The sequence below is a fragment of the Somniosus microcephalus genome, chromosome 3 (genome assembly GCF_052327205.1).
Source record: "Somniosus microcephalus isolate GS21.2 chromosome 3, FLI_Smic_1.0, whole genome shotgun sequence".
Classification (NCBI taxonomy): domain Eukaryota; kingdom Metazoa; phylum Chordata; class Chondrichthyes; order Squaliformes; family Somniosidae; genus Somniosus; species Somniosus microcephalus.
In genome coordinates, this window is record NC_140989.1 from 95,090,086 (window position 1) to 95,108,296 (window position 18,211).

The window sequence follows — 18,211 nt, forward strand, 5'->3', positions numbered from 1 at the left end:
AAGCTCTTGCATATTCTGAACCAGCGGGGTGCTAGATGAATTAGAAAATGCAAATCCTTATTGCATTAGTTGGTACGATGAAGCTGATCCAAAAATCAGCCCCTGAGATCTCAGGCCTCTACCCGTGCAGGTGCACAATAAGTATTGTGCGATATCTTGAATAAGTTCTCCTGTGGAAAGTTACACATGGACCACTTTTGTTCAGTCATTTTCACCTTTCTGGGTTATCAATAAATAAGCAATTAGTAAACAAGGTACTAACAATTTTGAAAAACTAGAAATAGACTGTTTCACAAGCCATTTAACAATGCTTCTTCATGTGTGTCCAATATATCTTGAACGCTTTGAAGTTATCTGAACATACAATCATAACAATTGATTCATCATTATGCAGCAGTATTTTAATTACTGTTTTCAAAAATATTTTAAATAATCAGAACAATCAGGATTTAACATCACCAAAAATCCATAACTGAGAATAAAAATGACAGTCATGAAGATAAAGATTACTGTAAGCAGTGTTTAACATAGCTTATTTAAGAAGCTAATTAAGCTAAATAAGATTCTTTAGAATTAACATAGCATGCACATCTTCTTTATTTTTACCATCAAGGCATTATTTCAAAACAACATGCTGCCTCACTTCTAGCCATAATATATGCTGATCATTGTGCATCATACAAACAGCAGCAATTTTCATTTCTTTACAAATGTCTCAGCACTGCAGATGCTAATTTAGAGTGATGTACTGTAGTACAATGCAAAGGAAGTGTCATTAAAAGGCTGCAGAAGGTAAGGGCTGACAGTTGGTTTCATTTGTCTAATCATTCTTACACTTCAGCATAAAAGCTTTATGTATTAATCCAGTTCCCATCAATAACACACCATAGGTTAACTGATAAACTGCAAGTATCTCTATAGTAAGTAAGCATTTTTTTGACTTTTGAAAAGAATATTTAGTTTATTTTTTTTCATTTCTTCTGTGTATTGATTAGACTGGGGGATGTGCCATCCACAGCTGAGTGAGCAGGCGTGAAATCAGCTCCCAGGTCTCTGCCAATTCTGCTGTTAAGTGGCCAGCCATTCTGAGGCACATAAGGCAGCTAAGATCAGAAATGCGACAAACTAACATTTGTTTTCTGACATCTATACAACTTGCTATTTTAAGGTCTCTATATTCATGTACTCAAAGTAAATATTGCAAATTATGTAAAAATAGCACTTTGGTTTTGGGTTGCAAAAACATTTCACTTATTGAGGCAACCTCAAATCTATTTGGTGCCTATTTTTTCAGATCTACGGCAATTACAACAGATAAGGGAAGTCGTTTGGCTCATCTAATAACTGGAGGAATTTCTCACTGTTGTATTCCACTTCTACAGCTATGTTCATTGCTAAATCTCTCTTTGTCCTCTAATTATTAAAAAAAGCACATTTCTGGCAGTTCATGTAACCTTCAACTAAACTAATCTCTAGTCTCCTTAATCTTAGCATATTTCCAATCCATGTACTTACATCTCTTGCCTGATCCGTCTGAGTTTTGCTTTAGTGTCTGCCAGCTCAACCGACAGATGTTGTCGGCTCTCAGTACGCTGCATGCCTGGTGAGCCAGTAGGTGACTGAGCTATTCCATGAACTGGAGATTGGTTACAGTCACGCTCTTGTGTGAGCTGTAAAATGATCTGGAAGTAATTATGAATAAATAAATTAAATTTTATATCTGACTAGATAGGCCACACTTTTCCACATCATACAAAACATGAATGTTCATTTTACTGGCATCAAAATATGCAGAAGAAGATAATTAAGATAGTTAAGTCACCAGTACCTGCAACTAGTGTTTACACAACATTTATGTTTAAAAAAACATTTTAATACATCAATGATGCATTAGTATGATAGCAATAAACAATTTTTGACTTGCAGGGATTTAGATCATTCTTTAACAAATTTGTATATGCCTGCAGTAATAAATTTTCTCATACAATGAAGATGTCCTTCCATGCATTAGTTACATAATATTAGTGCTGGTAACATTTCAGCAAGACCAAAATTGAGATAATTGCTTTTTTTTTACACAAATTTGCTAAAGCTTTAGTTTTCAGTTTATTAACAATTGAAGCAGCTAGCTTCTTGCAGCTTTTTCTCCTTTCATCTGCACCTGCAGGTCTAGTTTCACAGTTCCTGATTTTCAGGGGTTGATTTTAACTTTTCGCTGGGTGGGACAGTGAATTGCCCATCCGTTTACACCCCACCCAATTTTTCTTTCCATACTTCAATGGCAAAGAAAATCAGATGGAGTGTAAAACGGGCAGCCAACCCACAAATGCCCAGAGCAATTAAAATCAACCCCTCAGTCATGGGTCTGAAATTATAATTAGAACTGCTGGCTGAAATGGTGGTTAAATCCCGCTCCCCCCCAAAAATGCATTAATGCTGTTACATTAGAAATACTGCACTCACCCTGTTAAAAAAAAGACACGGCAAATTGCAAAACCTTAAAGGTAGTATTAAACAGCAACCATGTGTTTAAAAATACCAAGAAAAGGGACAAAAATACCATCAACTAAACTGGAAATATCAGTTTCTTGCATGACAGAATTCTGCAAAGAAGTTTGTTCATTTCAAATATCCACCATAATGTTGCTGCGATGCCCTTTTTTTTTACATCACTGATATTCTGGCCGGAAATTTACCTACCTGGGCAGGTCCGGTGCGTGTGGCTTGTCGCAACCCCGCTACTGGCTCCATCCCGCTGTTGAAAATGAGCTTACCTTAATGGGGCCTATTAAGCCCGACAAGCGCGTTACCTGGCCCAATAAGATGGAGCAGGTCTGGTGATGTCATTCATGACGCGTTTTCAGCCGGGATCATTAAAGGGACCATGGCCACGTTACATTTGATGTTTAATCTAACATAGTGCTGTCAAGTGCACTACAAACACTGACAATGACTGCACAGAGGCAGAGGGCTGCACCCAGGTTCTCCGATGATTCACTCTATATGCTTATGGAGGGAGTCAGAGCACGCAGGGAAGTCCTCTTCCCTTCAGATGGGCGGAAGAGACCTCCCCAGGAGACCAACACAGCTTGGTTGCAGATTGCACAGGAGGTCACAAGCATGGATGTGCTCAGAAGGACCTGGGTGCAGTGCCGCAAACGTTTCAATGATCTCAGTAGATCATGAAACATTAGTACAAAGCCAGACTCAACTGCATCTAGCTGTGCCTCTCATCACATCCCCATCACTCTGCCTTCCCTACCCCTCCCTGTACATCCTTACTCACACCAACATACCTTGCATCTCCACCCATCCCTCTATCTATATTATCACATCCCCATCTCACTAGCCACCCCTCACACTCACCCTCGTCCTAGTGCAATCATACCAACTAACAACACACAAGGGTAGCCACTTGGGTGTTTTATGCAATGTTTATGTAAAGTTTCTGTTAATGTGGTGTCAAATATAAAAATCTTTATTTTCAACACTTTCTGGTTTTGGACAGATTTGTGGGCACCTTTGGAAGTGGCTTAGTGAGTTGCAGAGAATGATGAGACATAACAGTACCCCCCACAATGGTAATGAGTGTGAAAGGAATGGCTTGGTCATTGTAGGGATGCTATATGGTGTTGGTGTGGAGTGGTGCCAACCTGGCGCATCATGTGGCAGCCATGTGGGTGTACAGTGTAAAGTTAACTAAATTTGGCCATGATGAGTCCATCCCTGACCTCCCGGGCAGCAATATGCTCGGATGCTGATGCCCTGTGTCCTATGCAGCATCAGGTGATTACGGAGAAGACTGGTATTGTTGTTGGTGCTGCTGGTGTGCCTGGTGCTGCTGGTGTTGGGGCTCATCGTCGTCCGCTTCTGAGGACCAAGGTGAGACAGTATAAATGGCACCCATGTTGATGGAATAGATGGCAGGTGAAGTACAGATGACAGAAGCATTCTATCAATGGTGAGAGAGTTCGTCCAATGAGGTGACACTGGATGGAGACTTTGCTGGAAATGCTTGCAGCCTGCAGAATCTGTGCTGGAAATGGACTGAGCAACAGCTTCTGCCTGAGGAAAGTGATCATGTCAGGTGGGAGCTTTCACTTAACATTTCATGCTGTCAAGTAATCTGTAGAGCAATCCAGTCAGTCCCACTCCCCCGCGCTATCCACGTAGCCCTGCAAGTTTATTTCCCTGAAGTGCCTATCCAGTCTCCCCTTGAAAATATTGAGTGTCTCTGCTTCCGCCACTTCCGTCGGCAGCAAATTCCAGGTCCTCACGACTCGCTGCGTAAAAAAGTTTTCCCTCACGTCCCCCGTGTCTCTTGCCAAAAACCTTAAATCTGTGTCCCCTAATCCTTGTTCCGTCAACTAGTGGGAACAGCCTTTCCCCGTCTAGCCTATCCAAACTCGTCATAATCTTGTACACCTCTATCAAATCACCCTTCAACCTCCTTTGCTCTAATGAAAACAAATCCAGCTTCTCCAACCTGTGCTTGTAGCTAAGATCCCCCATCCCCGGAACCATTCTGGTAAATCTCCTCTGCACCCTCTCGAGGGCCTTCACGTCCTTCCTAAAGTGTGGTGACCAGAACTGGACGCAATACTCCAGTTGTGGCCTAACCAGCGCTTTATAAAGGTTCAGCATAACTTCTCCACTATTGTACTCAATACCTCTATTTATGAAGCCCAAGATCCTATAGGCTTTGCTAACCACTCTCTCAATATGTCGTGCCACCTTCAGGGACCTATGCACATCAACTCCCAGGTCCCTCTGTCACTGCACACTCTTTAAAACTGTGCCATTAAGTGTATATTGCCTCTCCCTGTTCCTTCTGCCAAAATGCATCACCTCACACTTCTCTGTATTAAATTCCATCTGCCACTTGTTTGCCCATTCTGCTAGCCTTTCTATGTCCTGTTGCAGTCAATTGGTATCAACCTCACTGTTTGTCACATCCCCAAGTTTGGTGTCATCGGAAAATTTAGAAATTCTACTCTGTATTCTAATATCCAGGTCACTTATATATATCAAAAAAAGCAGTGGCCCCAGCACTGACCCTTGAAGAACACCAATGCTGCCTACCATCTTCCAGTCTGAAAAAAGCTATTTACCACAACTCGCTGTTTTCTGTCCTTAAGCCAATTCCTTATCCAAGCTGCCATTGACCCACCTATTCCATGAGCTTCAATTTTGTTAACCAGCCTTCTTTGTGGTACTTTGTCAAATTCCTTCCGAAAATCCATCCAGACAACATCCATTGCATTCCCTTCATCAATCCTCCCTGTTACTTCATCAAAAAATGCAATTAGATTAGTCAAACACGATCTGCCTTTTACAAATCCGTGTTGGCTCTCCTTAATTAGCTTAAACCTCTCCAAGTGCCCATTAATTTTTTCCTTGATTATTGTTTCTAAAGCTTTACCCACCACTGATGTTAAACTGACCGGCCTGTAGTTACTAGGATTGTCCTTACACCCTTTCTTGAACAATGGTGTCACATTTGCCACTTTCCAATCCGCAGGCACCTCCCCCCGCATCTAGGGAAGATTGGAAAATTATGGCAAGCCCTTCCCGCTATCTCCTCCCCAATTCCCTTAGCAACCTGGGATGCAAGCCATCTGGACCAGGCAACTTGTCCACTCTAAGCATACCCAGCCTTTCTAGTACATCCTGTTTATCAGTTTCCACCCCTTCCATTGCTTCTACCTTTTCCACTTCTACCAATATTTTGTCAGCACCCACCTCCTTAGTAAACACCGATACAAAGTAATCATTTGTGTATTCTAGCCTTGCCCTGCGCCTCTAAGCATATACAGGAAACTCTCTTTACCGGCACCTAAATAACCGGAAATCTCTCTTACCCGGAAAAATTCAGGAGTAGGTTCAGGTAAGTTTTACTTCATATTAGTGGCTGTGTAACTGGGGTTCCTGGATCTGTGCCGTGTAACCGGGGTTCCTGCACCTGTTGCCATGCAACAGGGACGCCTGGATCTGTGGCCGTATAAGGGGCTCTCGTACCTTAGTAAGTATACCTCTCTGTAATCCAGACTTTTTGATCAACCGGCATCATGCCGGTCCCAGATAAAAAAGTTTCCTGTATCACCTTCTTTGTCTCTAATAGGCCCCACCCCGCCTCTTACTACCCGCTTACTGTTTACATGCCGGTAGAAGATTCTTGGGTTCCCTTTTATGTTAACCGCCATTCTACTCTCATATTCTCTCTTTGCCAATCTTATTTTCATCTTCACTTCCCCTCTCAACTTATTGTATTTGGTCTGGTTCTCCCTTGAAGAATTCACCTGACATGCATTATACACCCTCTTTTTTGTTTCATCATCTTCTCTATCTCCCTCGTCATCCAAGGAGCCCTTGCTTTGGTTCCCTTACCCTTCCCTCTTGTTGGAATGTACCTAGCCTGTACTTGGAACATCTCCTCCTTAAAGATCACCCATTGTTCCGTTACAGTTTTTCCCATCAGTCTTTGGTTCCATTTTACCCTGGCTAGATCCTTTTGCCTCCCACTGAAGTTAGCCCTATTCCAGTTTAGAAGTTCCACTCTAGATTGTTCCTTGCTCCTCTCCATTGCTAATCTAAATCTTATGATGCGATGATCACTCGTACCCAAGTGTTCTCCCACAGACACTTGGTCGACCTGGCCCACCTCATTCCCCAGCACCAGATCCAGTAATGCCTCCTTCTTAGTTGGGCCAACATTGTAATGATAGTAACCTGTCATTCTGGAATGGTACACTAGGTGGGCTACCCACGATGCACCAGGCTACCCACAAGGCAGCAGTCAAGATGGATGCCTCTACAGATACTGTACCTAGTCCACATGTGCTCAATAAAGTGTCTAGCAAAAGCTAGCTGTTCTTAATAAAAACGACTAGTTATTAATGAACATAACATGAATATTGTGCAACGCGACATGGAGAATTTGAAGCCACCAGAGCGTTTGAAACTCACAGTATCGACTATAATTGGCAGACTTTTAAACAACAATTCGAACTCTACATTGCTGCCATCGGGTACGGTACGAAGCCAGACGCAAGGAAAATAGCGTTGCTGTTCACGATTGCAGGCCCACAGGCAATAGAGGTATTTAATACATTTGTATTTAATCCAGAGGAGAACAGAGAAAAATTAGACGATGTGCTAAAGAAGTTTGATACACATTGTTCTCCCAAAAAGAATGAAACCTATGAGAGGTACATCTTCTGTTCTCGGACACAGCAGCAAAATGAGACTTTTGATAGCTTTATGACTGATCTGAAACTGAAAGCACAGACATGTAATTTCTCTGAGCTCAAAACATCCATGATTCGTGACCAGATTGTGTTTGGTATTCATGATAAAAAAGTCAAGGAACGTCTGTTGAGAGAAACCGAACTAAATTTGGAAATTGCTGTGAAAATATGCCAAGCCAGCGAGCTAGCTCGAAAGCACATGAAGACTTTCAGTGAAATCAATAATGATGCGATTGTAATGAGTGATAATGCTGCTGTCGGTGCTGTGTCCTACAAGGGGAAGAAACGTGGGCAGAACAGAAATGAAAAGCAATCAGAGGATGAAATTTTTAATTGTAAACACTGTGGTTACAAACACCAGTTAAGACAATGCCCAGCGTTTGGAAAAATGTGCACAAAGTGTAATGGAAAGAATCACTTTGCCAAACAATGCTTTTCAAAAGTAAAAACAAAGAAAGGGCAACGAGTTAATGTGATTGAGGACACTGATTTAAGTGAGACATGTTTTGTAGGAATGGTGTCATGTGACAATATCAAAAAGGATACAGAAAATGTGCAGCCCTCAGGAATTAACAATGCTGAACATAAAGTTAATGCAGTAAAAGAGGACAAATAGATGATCCCACTGCAGGTAAATGGAGCATTAGTTACATTGAAACTAGACACTGGGGCAAAAGCAAACTTAATGGCCCAGTAATTCCGTTCCAAACGCGTGAGTACGGTCGGGGTACTCATGCGTCTAGCCGGAGGAAATGCCGGTTTTCAGCATGCACAGCGCATGCGGGGAAAACCGGCATTTCCTGTCCTCTGAACGAAGGGGTTCAGAGGCACAGCGCGTGCGCAGTGAACTTCGTCGATTTCATTCATGGATTCAGTGAGGTTAAGTCCTTACAACTTACACATGAAAAAAGCATGTGTAAAATTGCTCCAGAGGCTGCGGAGGAAGATATATTTTATCGTGGAGCTTCTGAAAGGAATATTTTTGTTTGGGAAAGGGAGGAAAGTTATTTCAAGAGATGCTGAGGTAAGTTTTAAAGTTTAATTTTTTTTTTTTAAACGGGTTTTCAGTACTGTAGGTAGAAGGAGCAATTGTGGCTATGTGAATTGAATTTGCTGTGTTTATTAAATGTGAAAATGACTGTTCTAAAATGAGTAATGTAACATTTCCAACATTTTTAAGAAAGAAACTTTTCATCAGTAATACATTCTTTTAAGTAATTATGTATGTATGTCCGTATATATTCCTTTACGTATATGTATGTATGTATATATTCCTTTACTTGTGTATGAATGTATGTATTTAATTATGATTTTCCAATAAGTTACTTTATCTGAAAGTCATAATTAAATACATACATTCATACACATAAGTAAAGGAATATATACATACATACATATACGCAAAGGAATATATACAGACATACATACATAATTACTTAAAAGAATATATTACTGATGAAAAGTTTCTTTCTTAAAAATGTTGGAGTCATTTTCACATTTAATAAGCACAGCAAATTCAATTCACATAGCCACAATTGCTCCTTGTACCTACAGTACTGAAAACCTGTTTTAAAAAACAAAAATAAACTTTAAAACTTACCTCAGCATTTCTTAAAATAACTTTCCTCCCTTTCCCAAACAAAAATATTGCCTTTCAGAAGCTCCACGATAAAATATATCTTCCTCCGCAGCCTCTGGAGCAACTGTACTCATGCTTTTTTCATGTGTAAGTTGTAAGGACTTAACCTCACTAAAAGCATGAATGTAACCGGCGAATTTTACTGCGCACGCGCTGTCTGTGCAGTCGCACGCGTTCTGCCTCTGAACCCCTTCGTTCAGAGGACAGGAAATGCCGGTTTTCCCCGCATGCGCTGTGCATGCTGAAAACCGGCATTTCCTCCGACCAGACGCGTGAGTACCCCGACCGTACTCACGCGTTTGGAACGGAATTACTGGGCCAACATTTTACATGTCAATAAAGTGAAAAATTTAACAATTGCACGATTTGCCCCCTCGCATCTGCGACTGAGGGTCCAAGGAGGTGCATTGCGCAAGAGGTCATCGTCGTACGTATCCTCACACTGTTCCCTTTCGGGAACTGTATGAAGTGGTGGAAGGATTTCTGGCCACGTTAACGCTCCTTCCGTGACCATAACCATCTTCATACCAGCCATTAGGGTGGTTAGTCCTATGGCGTGAGGGTTTTACGGGCTCCCACAAACCATCTGAGGGGGGGGGGGGGGCCACCCACACTCGCGGACGCAAGTATCCCGCTGGATGTCCACCCAGAATTTATAGTTGGAGCTCCGACTCCACTTGCCGGGACTGTCTGGAGCGGGGTTCGAAACCCTACTCCTTCTGGCCCAGCGGCGGGGATGCTTACCGCTACGCAAAAGGCCCACTCCGCGGAAAAGGTGACACCCATACGTTTCCTGCGCCTTTTCCCTCCCCGTGACTGGAGCCCTATGCTGCCACTTGAAAGACCAAGCTATCATCTGTCCTTTTTGCGGCGCCTTGGGCTTCTCATTACCAATGATAAGCAGGCGCTGCGCCTCCACCTCGTTGAGGAGATTGCTGAGGTCATCATCAGTTCAATTGTGAGTTCTTTTAATGCCGTGAATTGTGCTCATTCCAGCCATTTCACGTTGCTAATCGGAGTGGCCCTTTGGCGTAGCGGTAGGATCCCCGCCGCTGGGCCAGACGGGGTAGGGTTTCGAACCCCGCTCCAGACAGTCCCGGCAAGTGCAGTCGGAGCTCCGGCTCTAAATTCTGGGTTGACATCCAGTGGGATATTTGCGTCCGTGGGTGTGGGTGGCCCCCACTCCTCGTATAGCTTGTGGGAGCCCGCAAAACCCTCCCCCCATAGGACTAACCACCCTAATGGCTGGTACAAAGATGGTTACGGTCACGGAAGGAGCGTTAATCACGGCCATAAATCCTTCCACCACTTCATACAGTTCCCCAAAGGGAACAGTGTGAAGACACGTATGACGACGACGTTGCTAAATAAATAAATGGAATGAAAAAAATTCTTTCAGGGCTTTTAAAAGTCTTTAAATTGCTTTAATTCTGTTTAAAACTACTTCAGATTCTTCAAAATAATGTATAAATGTTTTTAAAAGTTTCCAAAAGCTTCATAAAAATACCAAAAACCTATTTGAAATGCTGCTCTGCATGTAAAAATGCTTTGCAGCTTGTGAGAAACATTGGGGGCGTGTCCTATTAAACTGAGACCTCAAGGGGCGTGTCTCAGTTGCACAGCGCGCCCCAGGCTTCGCGCTGGCTGCACTCCTGGGCGGTGTGACGTCAGACGCTGCCCGGGATTCTTCTCTTTCGAAAAAGAATTCCAGGCGTCCCTGGAGGTGAACGGCAGGCACGTTGGGTAAGTGCAGATCGGGGGCTTGCACGCGCAGCAAGCCCCCCGATCCGAATTTCTGCCCCATTCAGTATGAGTGACATTAACAATATGAAAGAAAAGCCCAAAATACAGAAAAAGTCAGTACTACTGAAGGACTATAATGGACAGAAAATAGATAGCTTAGGTGTATGCAGACTTAAAGTGACAGTCAAAGACAAAGTGCATCATCTCATGTTTTCTGTTGTGGCTGAAGGACTTGATTCACTACTGGGTGACAAAGCTTGTGAGGACTTAGAACTGGGTCAAGAGAGTCTACCGTATAAACTGTGCCATAAGCAGATCAGATGACTCGGTGGATTCTGTAGTGAATAATTTCCAGGATGTGTTCAAAGGATTTGGAGTTCTACCATTCACTTACAAGATCCAGCTAAAGGAGGATGCTCAGCCAGTGGTACATGCTCCACGAAGAGTTCCAGCACCCCTGCGTGGCCGGCTCAAGAATGAACTGGACAGAATGACCACACTGGGAGACATCAGGAAAGTCGAAGAGCCAACAGGCTGGGTTAACTCCATGGTATGTGTAAAGAAAAAGAACAATGATCTAAGAATATGCATGGATCCAAAGGACTTAAATGCAAACATAAAACGTGAACACTACCAGATTCCCAAGCGAGAAGAAATCACCAGTGAAATGTCAGGTGCCAGATGCTTTACAAAGCTCGATGCCTCACAAGGATTTTGGCAACTAAAACTGGATGAAGAGAGCACCAAATACTGTACCTTCAACACACCATTTGGCAGGTATTGTTTCCTCAGAATGCCTTTCGGGATAATATCTGCATCTGGAATCTTTTATAGAGCGATGGAACACATAATTGAAGGTCTGGAAGTAGTTCGGGTCTATGTTGATGACATCATCATCTGGGGCTCCACATTGAAAGAACACAATGAGAGACTGACTAAAGTGCTACAGAGCATACGCCGGAATGGGCTGAAGCTCAACAAAGCCAAGTGTCAGTTTGGCGTCCAGGAAGTCACTTTCCTAGGAGATAATCTATCTGGTAAAGGAATAGAGCCAGATATGGAAAAAGTAAACGCCATACTCAAAATGCCCCGACCCACTGACAAAAAAGGAGTGCTACGCATCATGGGGATGATAAACTTTATTGGAAAGTTCATTCCTAACTTGTCTGCGAGACCTGCTACGTAAAACAAATGAGTTCGCATGGACAGAAAGACATGAACAAGAGTGGATAAACCTCAAAACAGTGCTGACAACCACACCTGTACTCACTTTCTTTGACCCAACAAAAAGAATCAAAGTGTCAACGGATGCATCAAAAGATGGCCTAGGTGCGGTCTTGCTACAAGCAGAGGGTGAAGATTGGAAGCCTGTTGCCTATGCCTCCAGGTCTATGACTGATACGGAGTGTCGATACGCCCAGATTGAAAAGGAATGTCTAGGCTTGGTAGTTGGACTAGAAAAGTTTCATGGCTACATATATGGACTTCCCACCTTCACAGTTGAGACAGACCACAGCCCACTGGTTGCCATCATAAAAAAGAACCTGAATGAGCTGTCTCCAAGGATTCAACGACTCATGATGAAGCTGCAAAGATATGACTTTGAACTGATCTACACACCAGGCAAATACATAGTGTTAGCAGATGCACTATCCCGAGCACCCACAATGAGTCATGTGAGCTCTACTGAAGAAGACGTGGATGTTCATGTGAGTATGGTCACTGCTGCGCTGCCCATGTCAGACACAAAATCAAAGCAAATAGCAGAAGAAACAGTAAAAGATACAGTATTACAAACAGTAATAGAGAACATTCATCATGGTTGGCCAAAAGGTTCCTGTCCAAAATATTTTCACATAAGGTCAGAATTGAGTGTCGCAAGTGGACTATTACTAAAACAGAACAGAATAGTCATTCCACAGGCTCTACGTCAAGACATGCTCAAAAGGATTCATGAGGGACACCTCGGAATTGAAAAATGCAAAAGGAGAGCAAGAGACACTGTTTATTGGCCTGGCATAAATAAGGACATTGAGAACATGATAGGCAAATGTGAGACATGTCAGAAACACCAAAACAAACAAGCAAAGGAACCAATAATAGTAGCTGACATACCAACAGCAGCATGGCAAAAGGTTGGTATGGACCTTTTTCATTTAAATGGTAAAGACTATCTAATAGTGATTGACTACTATTCTAACTATCCTGCGATGGCGCTGCTCTCAAGCACCACAGCAAGCAGTGTCATAATGCATGTGAAATCCATCTTCGCCAGACATGGAATTCCCAGGATTGCCATGAGCGACAATGGTCCGTGCTTCAACTGTAAGGAGTGGCAACAGTTTGCAGCACATTATGACTTTCAACACATCACATCCAGTCCTTTGTATGCTCAGTCGAATGGTAAGGCAGAGAAAGGTGTTCAAGTTCTCAAGCAGCTACTGAAGAAAGCGACAGAAAGCAAGTCTGATCCTTATCTCGCCCTGCTGAGCTACCGAGCCTCACCTTTCGACTCTGGTTCTTCACCTGCTGAACTCCTAATGGGTCGCAAGTTGCGTACCACGCTACCCTGCTGTGCAAAAGAAAAGCAGAGTAAGGAACTGAGACAGAGACTTCAACTGTTAAAGCTGAAACAGAAATCATACTATGACAAGTCATCCAAAACTCTGAAACCATTGACAAGGGATGATGTTGTCAGGATTGAAGATCCAGATGCATGGAACAGGAAAGCTACAGTTCTTGAGGAAGTAGGACCAAGGTCATACACTGTTAGAACTGAGGAAGGACAGATTCTCAGGAGGAACCGCCGGTCCCTCCTAAAAACACAAGAGACTATCGAAGAGCAAATCGATGACAATGCCGCAACTGAATCTTGTCACTCACCACCAGAACAATCTAACACAAATACACATACAGGCTCTCATGAAAACACATCAGACTTAACTGTGCTGAGAAGATCCACACGTGAATTAAAAAAGCCTGATAGACTTAATCTTTGAGTACAAAGAAAACTACACTGAAAATGTATTGACTGTTGAAGATGTTTATGTTGTTATGATTGATTGATATTGATTGATACTGATTTTGTTTAACCTCAAAGAAAGGGGGATGTAATGATCAGTAACCTGTCATTCTGGAATGGTACACTAGGTGATGCTGTATGTATATAAGAGTGGGCTACCCACGATGCACCAGGCTACCCATAAGGCAGCAGTCAAGATGGATGCCTCTACAGATACTGTACCTAGTCCACATGTGCTCAATAAAGTGTCTAGCAAAAGCTAGCTGTTCTTAATAAAAATGACTAGTTATTAATGAACATAACAAACATCTTATTGGTCAAGGGAATTCTCCTGAACACATTTTAGAAACTCCTCCCCCTCCTTTCCCTTTACCCTAGCATTATCCCAATCGATATTTGGGTAATTAATGTCCCCCAATATCACCACTCTATAGCTCTTGCATATCTCTGTGATTTCCCTGCAGATTTGCTCCTCTACCTCCCTCTCACTATTTGGAGGCCTGTAGAATATCCCCATAGCGTTGTCATATACTTTTTGCTGCTCAACTCTAACCAAATGGATTCTGTCCTTGTCCCCTCAAGAACATCCTCCCTTTCCAATACTACAATGTCTTTCTTAATCAGCACTGCCACCCCACCTCCCTTTTTTCCTTCCCTATCTTTTCTGAGCACCTTGTACCATTAAGTGTCCAGTCCTCACCGTTTTTAAGGCACAACATCATATTGCCACATGAATAATTGTGCTTGTAGCTCACCAACTTTATTCACCACACTTTGTGCGTTTACGTACATGCATTCTAAACCCATTTTTGAATTTTTCGTAGTCTTTCTTAGTCTATTCCTATCTAATATAGTACTACTTCCGCCTCTTGTACTACTTTCTTCTCCAGTACTATCCAACACACTCACTCCTTTATGCACCTTTTTCCTCTTTTCTACTCCTATATGCTGGTGCCCATCCCACTGTTGTTATTTTAAACCCTCCGAACAGCACTAGCAAACCTCCCTGTGAGAATATTGGTGCCGGCTCTGTTGAGGTGTAACCCGTCAGGCTTGTACAGGTCACACCTTCCCCAGAAACGGTCCCAATGCCTCAGGAATCTAAAACCCTCCCTCCTGCACCATCTCTCCAGCCACGCATTCATCTGTTCTATCCTCCTATTCCTGTACTCACTAGCACGTGGCACCGGTTGTAATCCGGAGATTACTACCTTTGAGGTCCTGCTTTTTAATCTCTCTCCTAGCTCCCTAAACTCTGCCTGCAGGACCTCATCCCTCTTTCTGCCTATGTCATTGGTACCGATATGGACAACGACCTCTGGCTGTTCACCCTCCCCCCTCAATGTCCTGCAGCCGCTCAGTGACGTCCTTGACCCTGGCACCAGGGAGGCAACATACCATCCTGGAGTCATGTCTGCAGCCGCAGAAACGCCCGTCTGCTCCCCTATCGAATCCCCTACTATTGCTCTTCCACTCTTTTTCCTCCCCCCCGTGCAGCTGAGCCACCCATGGTGCCGTGGACTTGACTCTGGCTGCACTCCCCAGAGGAACCATCGCCTTCACCAGTACTCAGAACAGAATACTGGTTGGAGGGCGCAATGCACTCCGGGGACTCCTGCACTACCTGCCTGGTCTTCCCCTTCTGTCTGGCAGTCACCCATTCCCTATGCCTGCATACTCTTAAGCTGTGGGATGGCCACCTCTAGAAACTTGCTATCCACGAAGTTCTCAGCCTCAGTTACTCCAGCCGCCGCTCAAGCTCCGAAACCTGGAGCTCGAGCTGCCATAGCTGGTGACACTTCCCGCACATGTGGTCGTCCAGGCTACGCGAAGCATCCAGGACTTCCCATGTGGCACAGGATGTGCACGCCACGGGAATGAGCTGCCCTGCCATGCCTCTATTTAATAGATTAAGAACTAACCCAGCAGAAATAAACTTAGTACTTAACAAAAAACACTCTCTAGCTACTCACCAATCAGCTCCTTCCCTTGTGCCGACGTCACTTTTATTACTCTGACGTCACTTTTTCAAAAACTACCTCTGTTGAGTTGCTGCCATTCAGGCCTGCTCCGCTCTCGCTGCGATCCCACCAGGTCCGCTCCTTCCATTCGGCATTACCATCACTGAATCCCCCACCATCAACATCCTGGGGGGGTCACCATTGACCAGAAACTTAACTGGACCAGCCACATAAATACTGTGGCTACAAGAGCAGTTCAGAGGTTCAGAGGCTGGGTATTTTGCGGCGAGTGTCTCATCTCCTGATTCCCCAAAGCCTTTCCACCACCTACAAGGCACAAGTCAGGAGTGTGATGGAATACTCTCCACTTACCTGGTTGCGTGTAGCTCCAACAACACTCAAGAAGCTCGACGTCATCCAGGACAAATCAGCCTGGTAATTGGCACCCTATCCGCCACCTTAAGCATTCACTTCTCCACGGTGTGCACCGTGGCTGCAGTGTGTACCATCTACAAGGTGCACTGCAGCAACTTGCCAAGGCTTCTTCGACAGCACCTCCCAAACCCGCGACCTCTACCACCTGGAAAGACAAGGGCTGCAGACGCATGGGAACACCATCACCTCCAAGTTCCCCTCCAAGTCACACATCATCCTGACATGGAAATAATATCGCCGTTCCTTCATCGTCGCTGGGTCAAAATTCTGGAACGCCTTCCCGAACAGCACTATGGGAGTACCTTCACCGCACGAACTGCAGCAGTTCAAGGCAGCAGCTCACCACCACCTTGTCGAGGGCAATTAGGGATGGGCAATAAATGCTGGTCTTGCCAGTGACGCCCACATCCCAGGAACTGATTTAAAAAAACTATCATCCCTGCTTTGATAGTATATGCTTCTTAAACCCACAAGGTGACTAATCCCTAGTCAGCTATCACTTATTTTCACAAATGGCCACGTTAGTAAAGGACTTAATTAACTCTTCGCATCAAAGGACATCTCAATAGCTATGATCGCAGTTTGAGGGAATTCTTAAATGTGCAGTCAAGTATTATGCAGATCAGTATACCTCAAGCAGCAGACTGCACATATAGATCAAGGATGTCATTTTCAGCCTGCTGCAGTGAAGTGGTCTGAAGCAGAATTTCTAGCAAAGTAAAGTAGGATTCCACAACAAGTATTTGTTCGGTAGGCCAGAGAAGCTTTTATTGAAAGAATCTTGCCCGACGTATATAATGCCACCTGATTGCCAGAACATACTCGGTGCAATATTAATTTATTCTACTGATTGAAATGTTAATTCCCATTTAGGAGAAAATCAGATTCTTCTCCTGAAGGGCATTCCCTTATACCTAACACATACTTCCTGTAACACTTATCTGTCATACCCATTTCCGTCACGTGTTTGTCATTAAACTTGCCTATTTTATTTTCCATTGACTGAATATTCCAGTTAGGTAGCATTCTTGTTCACTTACCTGAGAGACCTTCCAACTGCATCTGCAAGAGATGTGGTGCTATTCTCCACAGCAGTACCCACGTTAGCGTTCCAAGATCTAGCCTATTCTCCGATTCTTTCCTGCTTCTGTCTCTCATGGCTGAAGTGTCCCCCAAATAGAATCCCCCCCCCCCCCCCCACGACTCCTGCCCTGACCACAAGTCCCTCCCAACCACACCAGTCCCTCTTCTGTAGCATGACTTGTCCTTTGGGTGATTGATGCAAGTCACACTTCAATCCAATTTCTGCTCTACTAAGTGTACCAAGTCAGCTCTGGTCAAAGTCAGATATTCTTTCTAACTGTGACCATATTGCACTATCCCTCCTTGGTATTTCCATGGTGCACGATACAGTTAACCACTCCCTCCTCCTCCATCAGCACTATTCTAGTGCCCTAGGTTGATTGCATTCTTATTTCTTCCAGTGAAGCATCTCCTTTGATGGCTTCTCATCCCACCCAAAATATGGTCACCTCAGGTGTGCCCCAAAACTCTATCCGTGGCTATACGCAGTACTTGGCAACGTCATTCATAGGCACGGGGCCAGTTTTCACAAGTATGCTGACAACACTCAGCTCTACCTCTACCACCATTTTCATTCCCCAACCACCTCTGTGCTGTCCAACTGTTTAGCCGATAACAAGTCTTTCAAATTAACATCGGGAACACCAAAGCTATCCTGTTCAGCTGCTGCCAAAAATTTTAGTCCTCAAATAATTCCCCACCTGGCAGTTTGGTCAGGCTAAACCCAGCAGTACACCAATGCAGTGTCCCACTTGATCCCAAACACAAAAGCTTCAAAAGTATTAGCTGTGTCTAAGTGGTAGCACTCTCGCCTTGGAGTCAGAAGGTTGTGGGTGCAAGTCTCACTCTAGAGACTTGAGCACATAAACTAGGCTGACACTTCAGCGCAGTACTGAGGGAATGCTGCATTGTCGGAGGTGCCATCTTTTGGATGAGATGCTAAACCGAGGACTTGTCTGCCCTCTCAGGTGGACATACAATATCCCATGGAACTATTCGAAGAAGAGTAGGGGAGTTATCCTGGTGTCCTGGCTAACATTTTTCTCTCAACCTACACCTAAAACAGACGATCTGGTCATTT

At 43.9% G+C, this 18,211-nt stretch overlaps 1 protein-coding gene across 18 annotated transcripts in view; it reads right to left on the reverse strand.

The window, feature by feature from the left end:
• LOC147121217 (girdin-like) overlaps positions 1 to 18,211 on the reverse strand; it is a 456,789-nt gene that overhangs the window by 240,445 nt on the left and 198,133 nt on the right. For all 18 annotated transcript variants that reach the window (XR_015077512.1, XR_015077511.1, XR_015077513.1 and 15 more), the window contains one exon: positions 1,516 to 1,682. Coding sequence is in view for 15 of the 18 variants with exons in the window: in XM_085981375.1 (XP_085837501.1) it covers positions 1,516 to 1,682 (167 nt within the window). In the remaining 3 variants the exon portion in view is untranslated. The remainder of the gene's footprint in view (positions 1 to 1,515; positions 1,683 to 18,211) is intronic.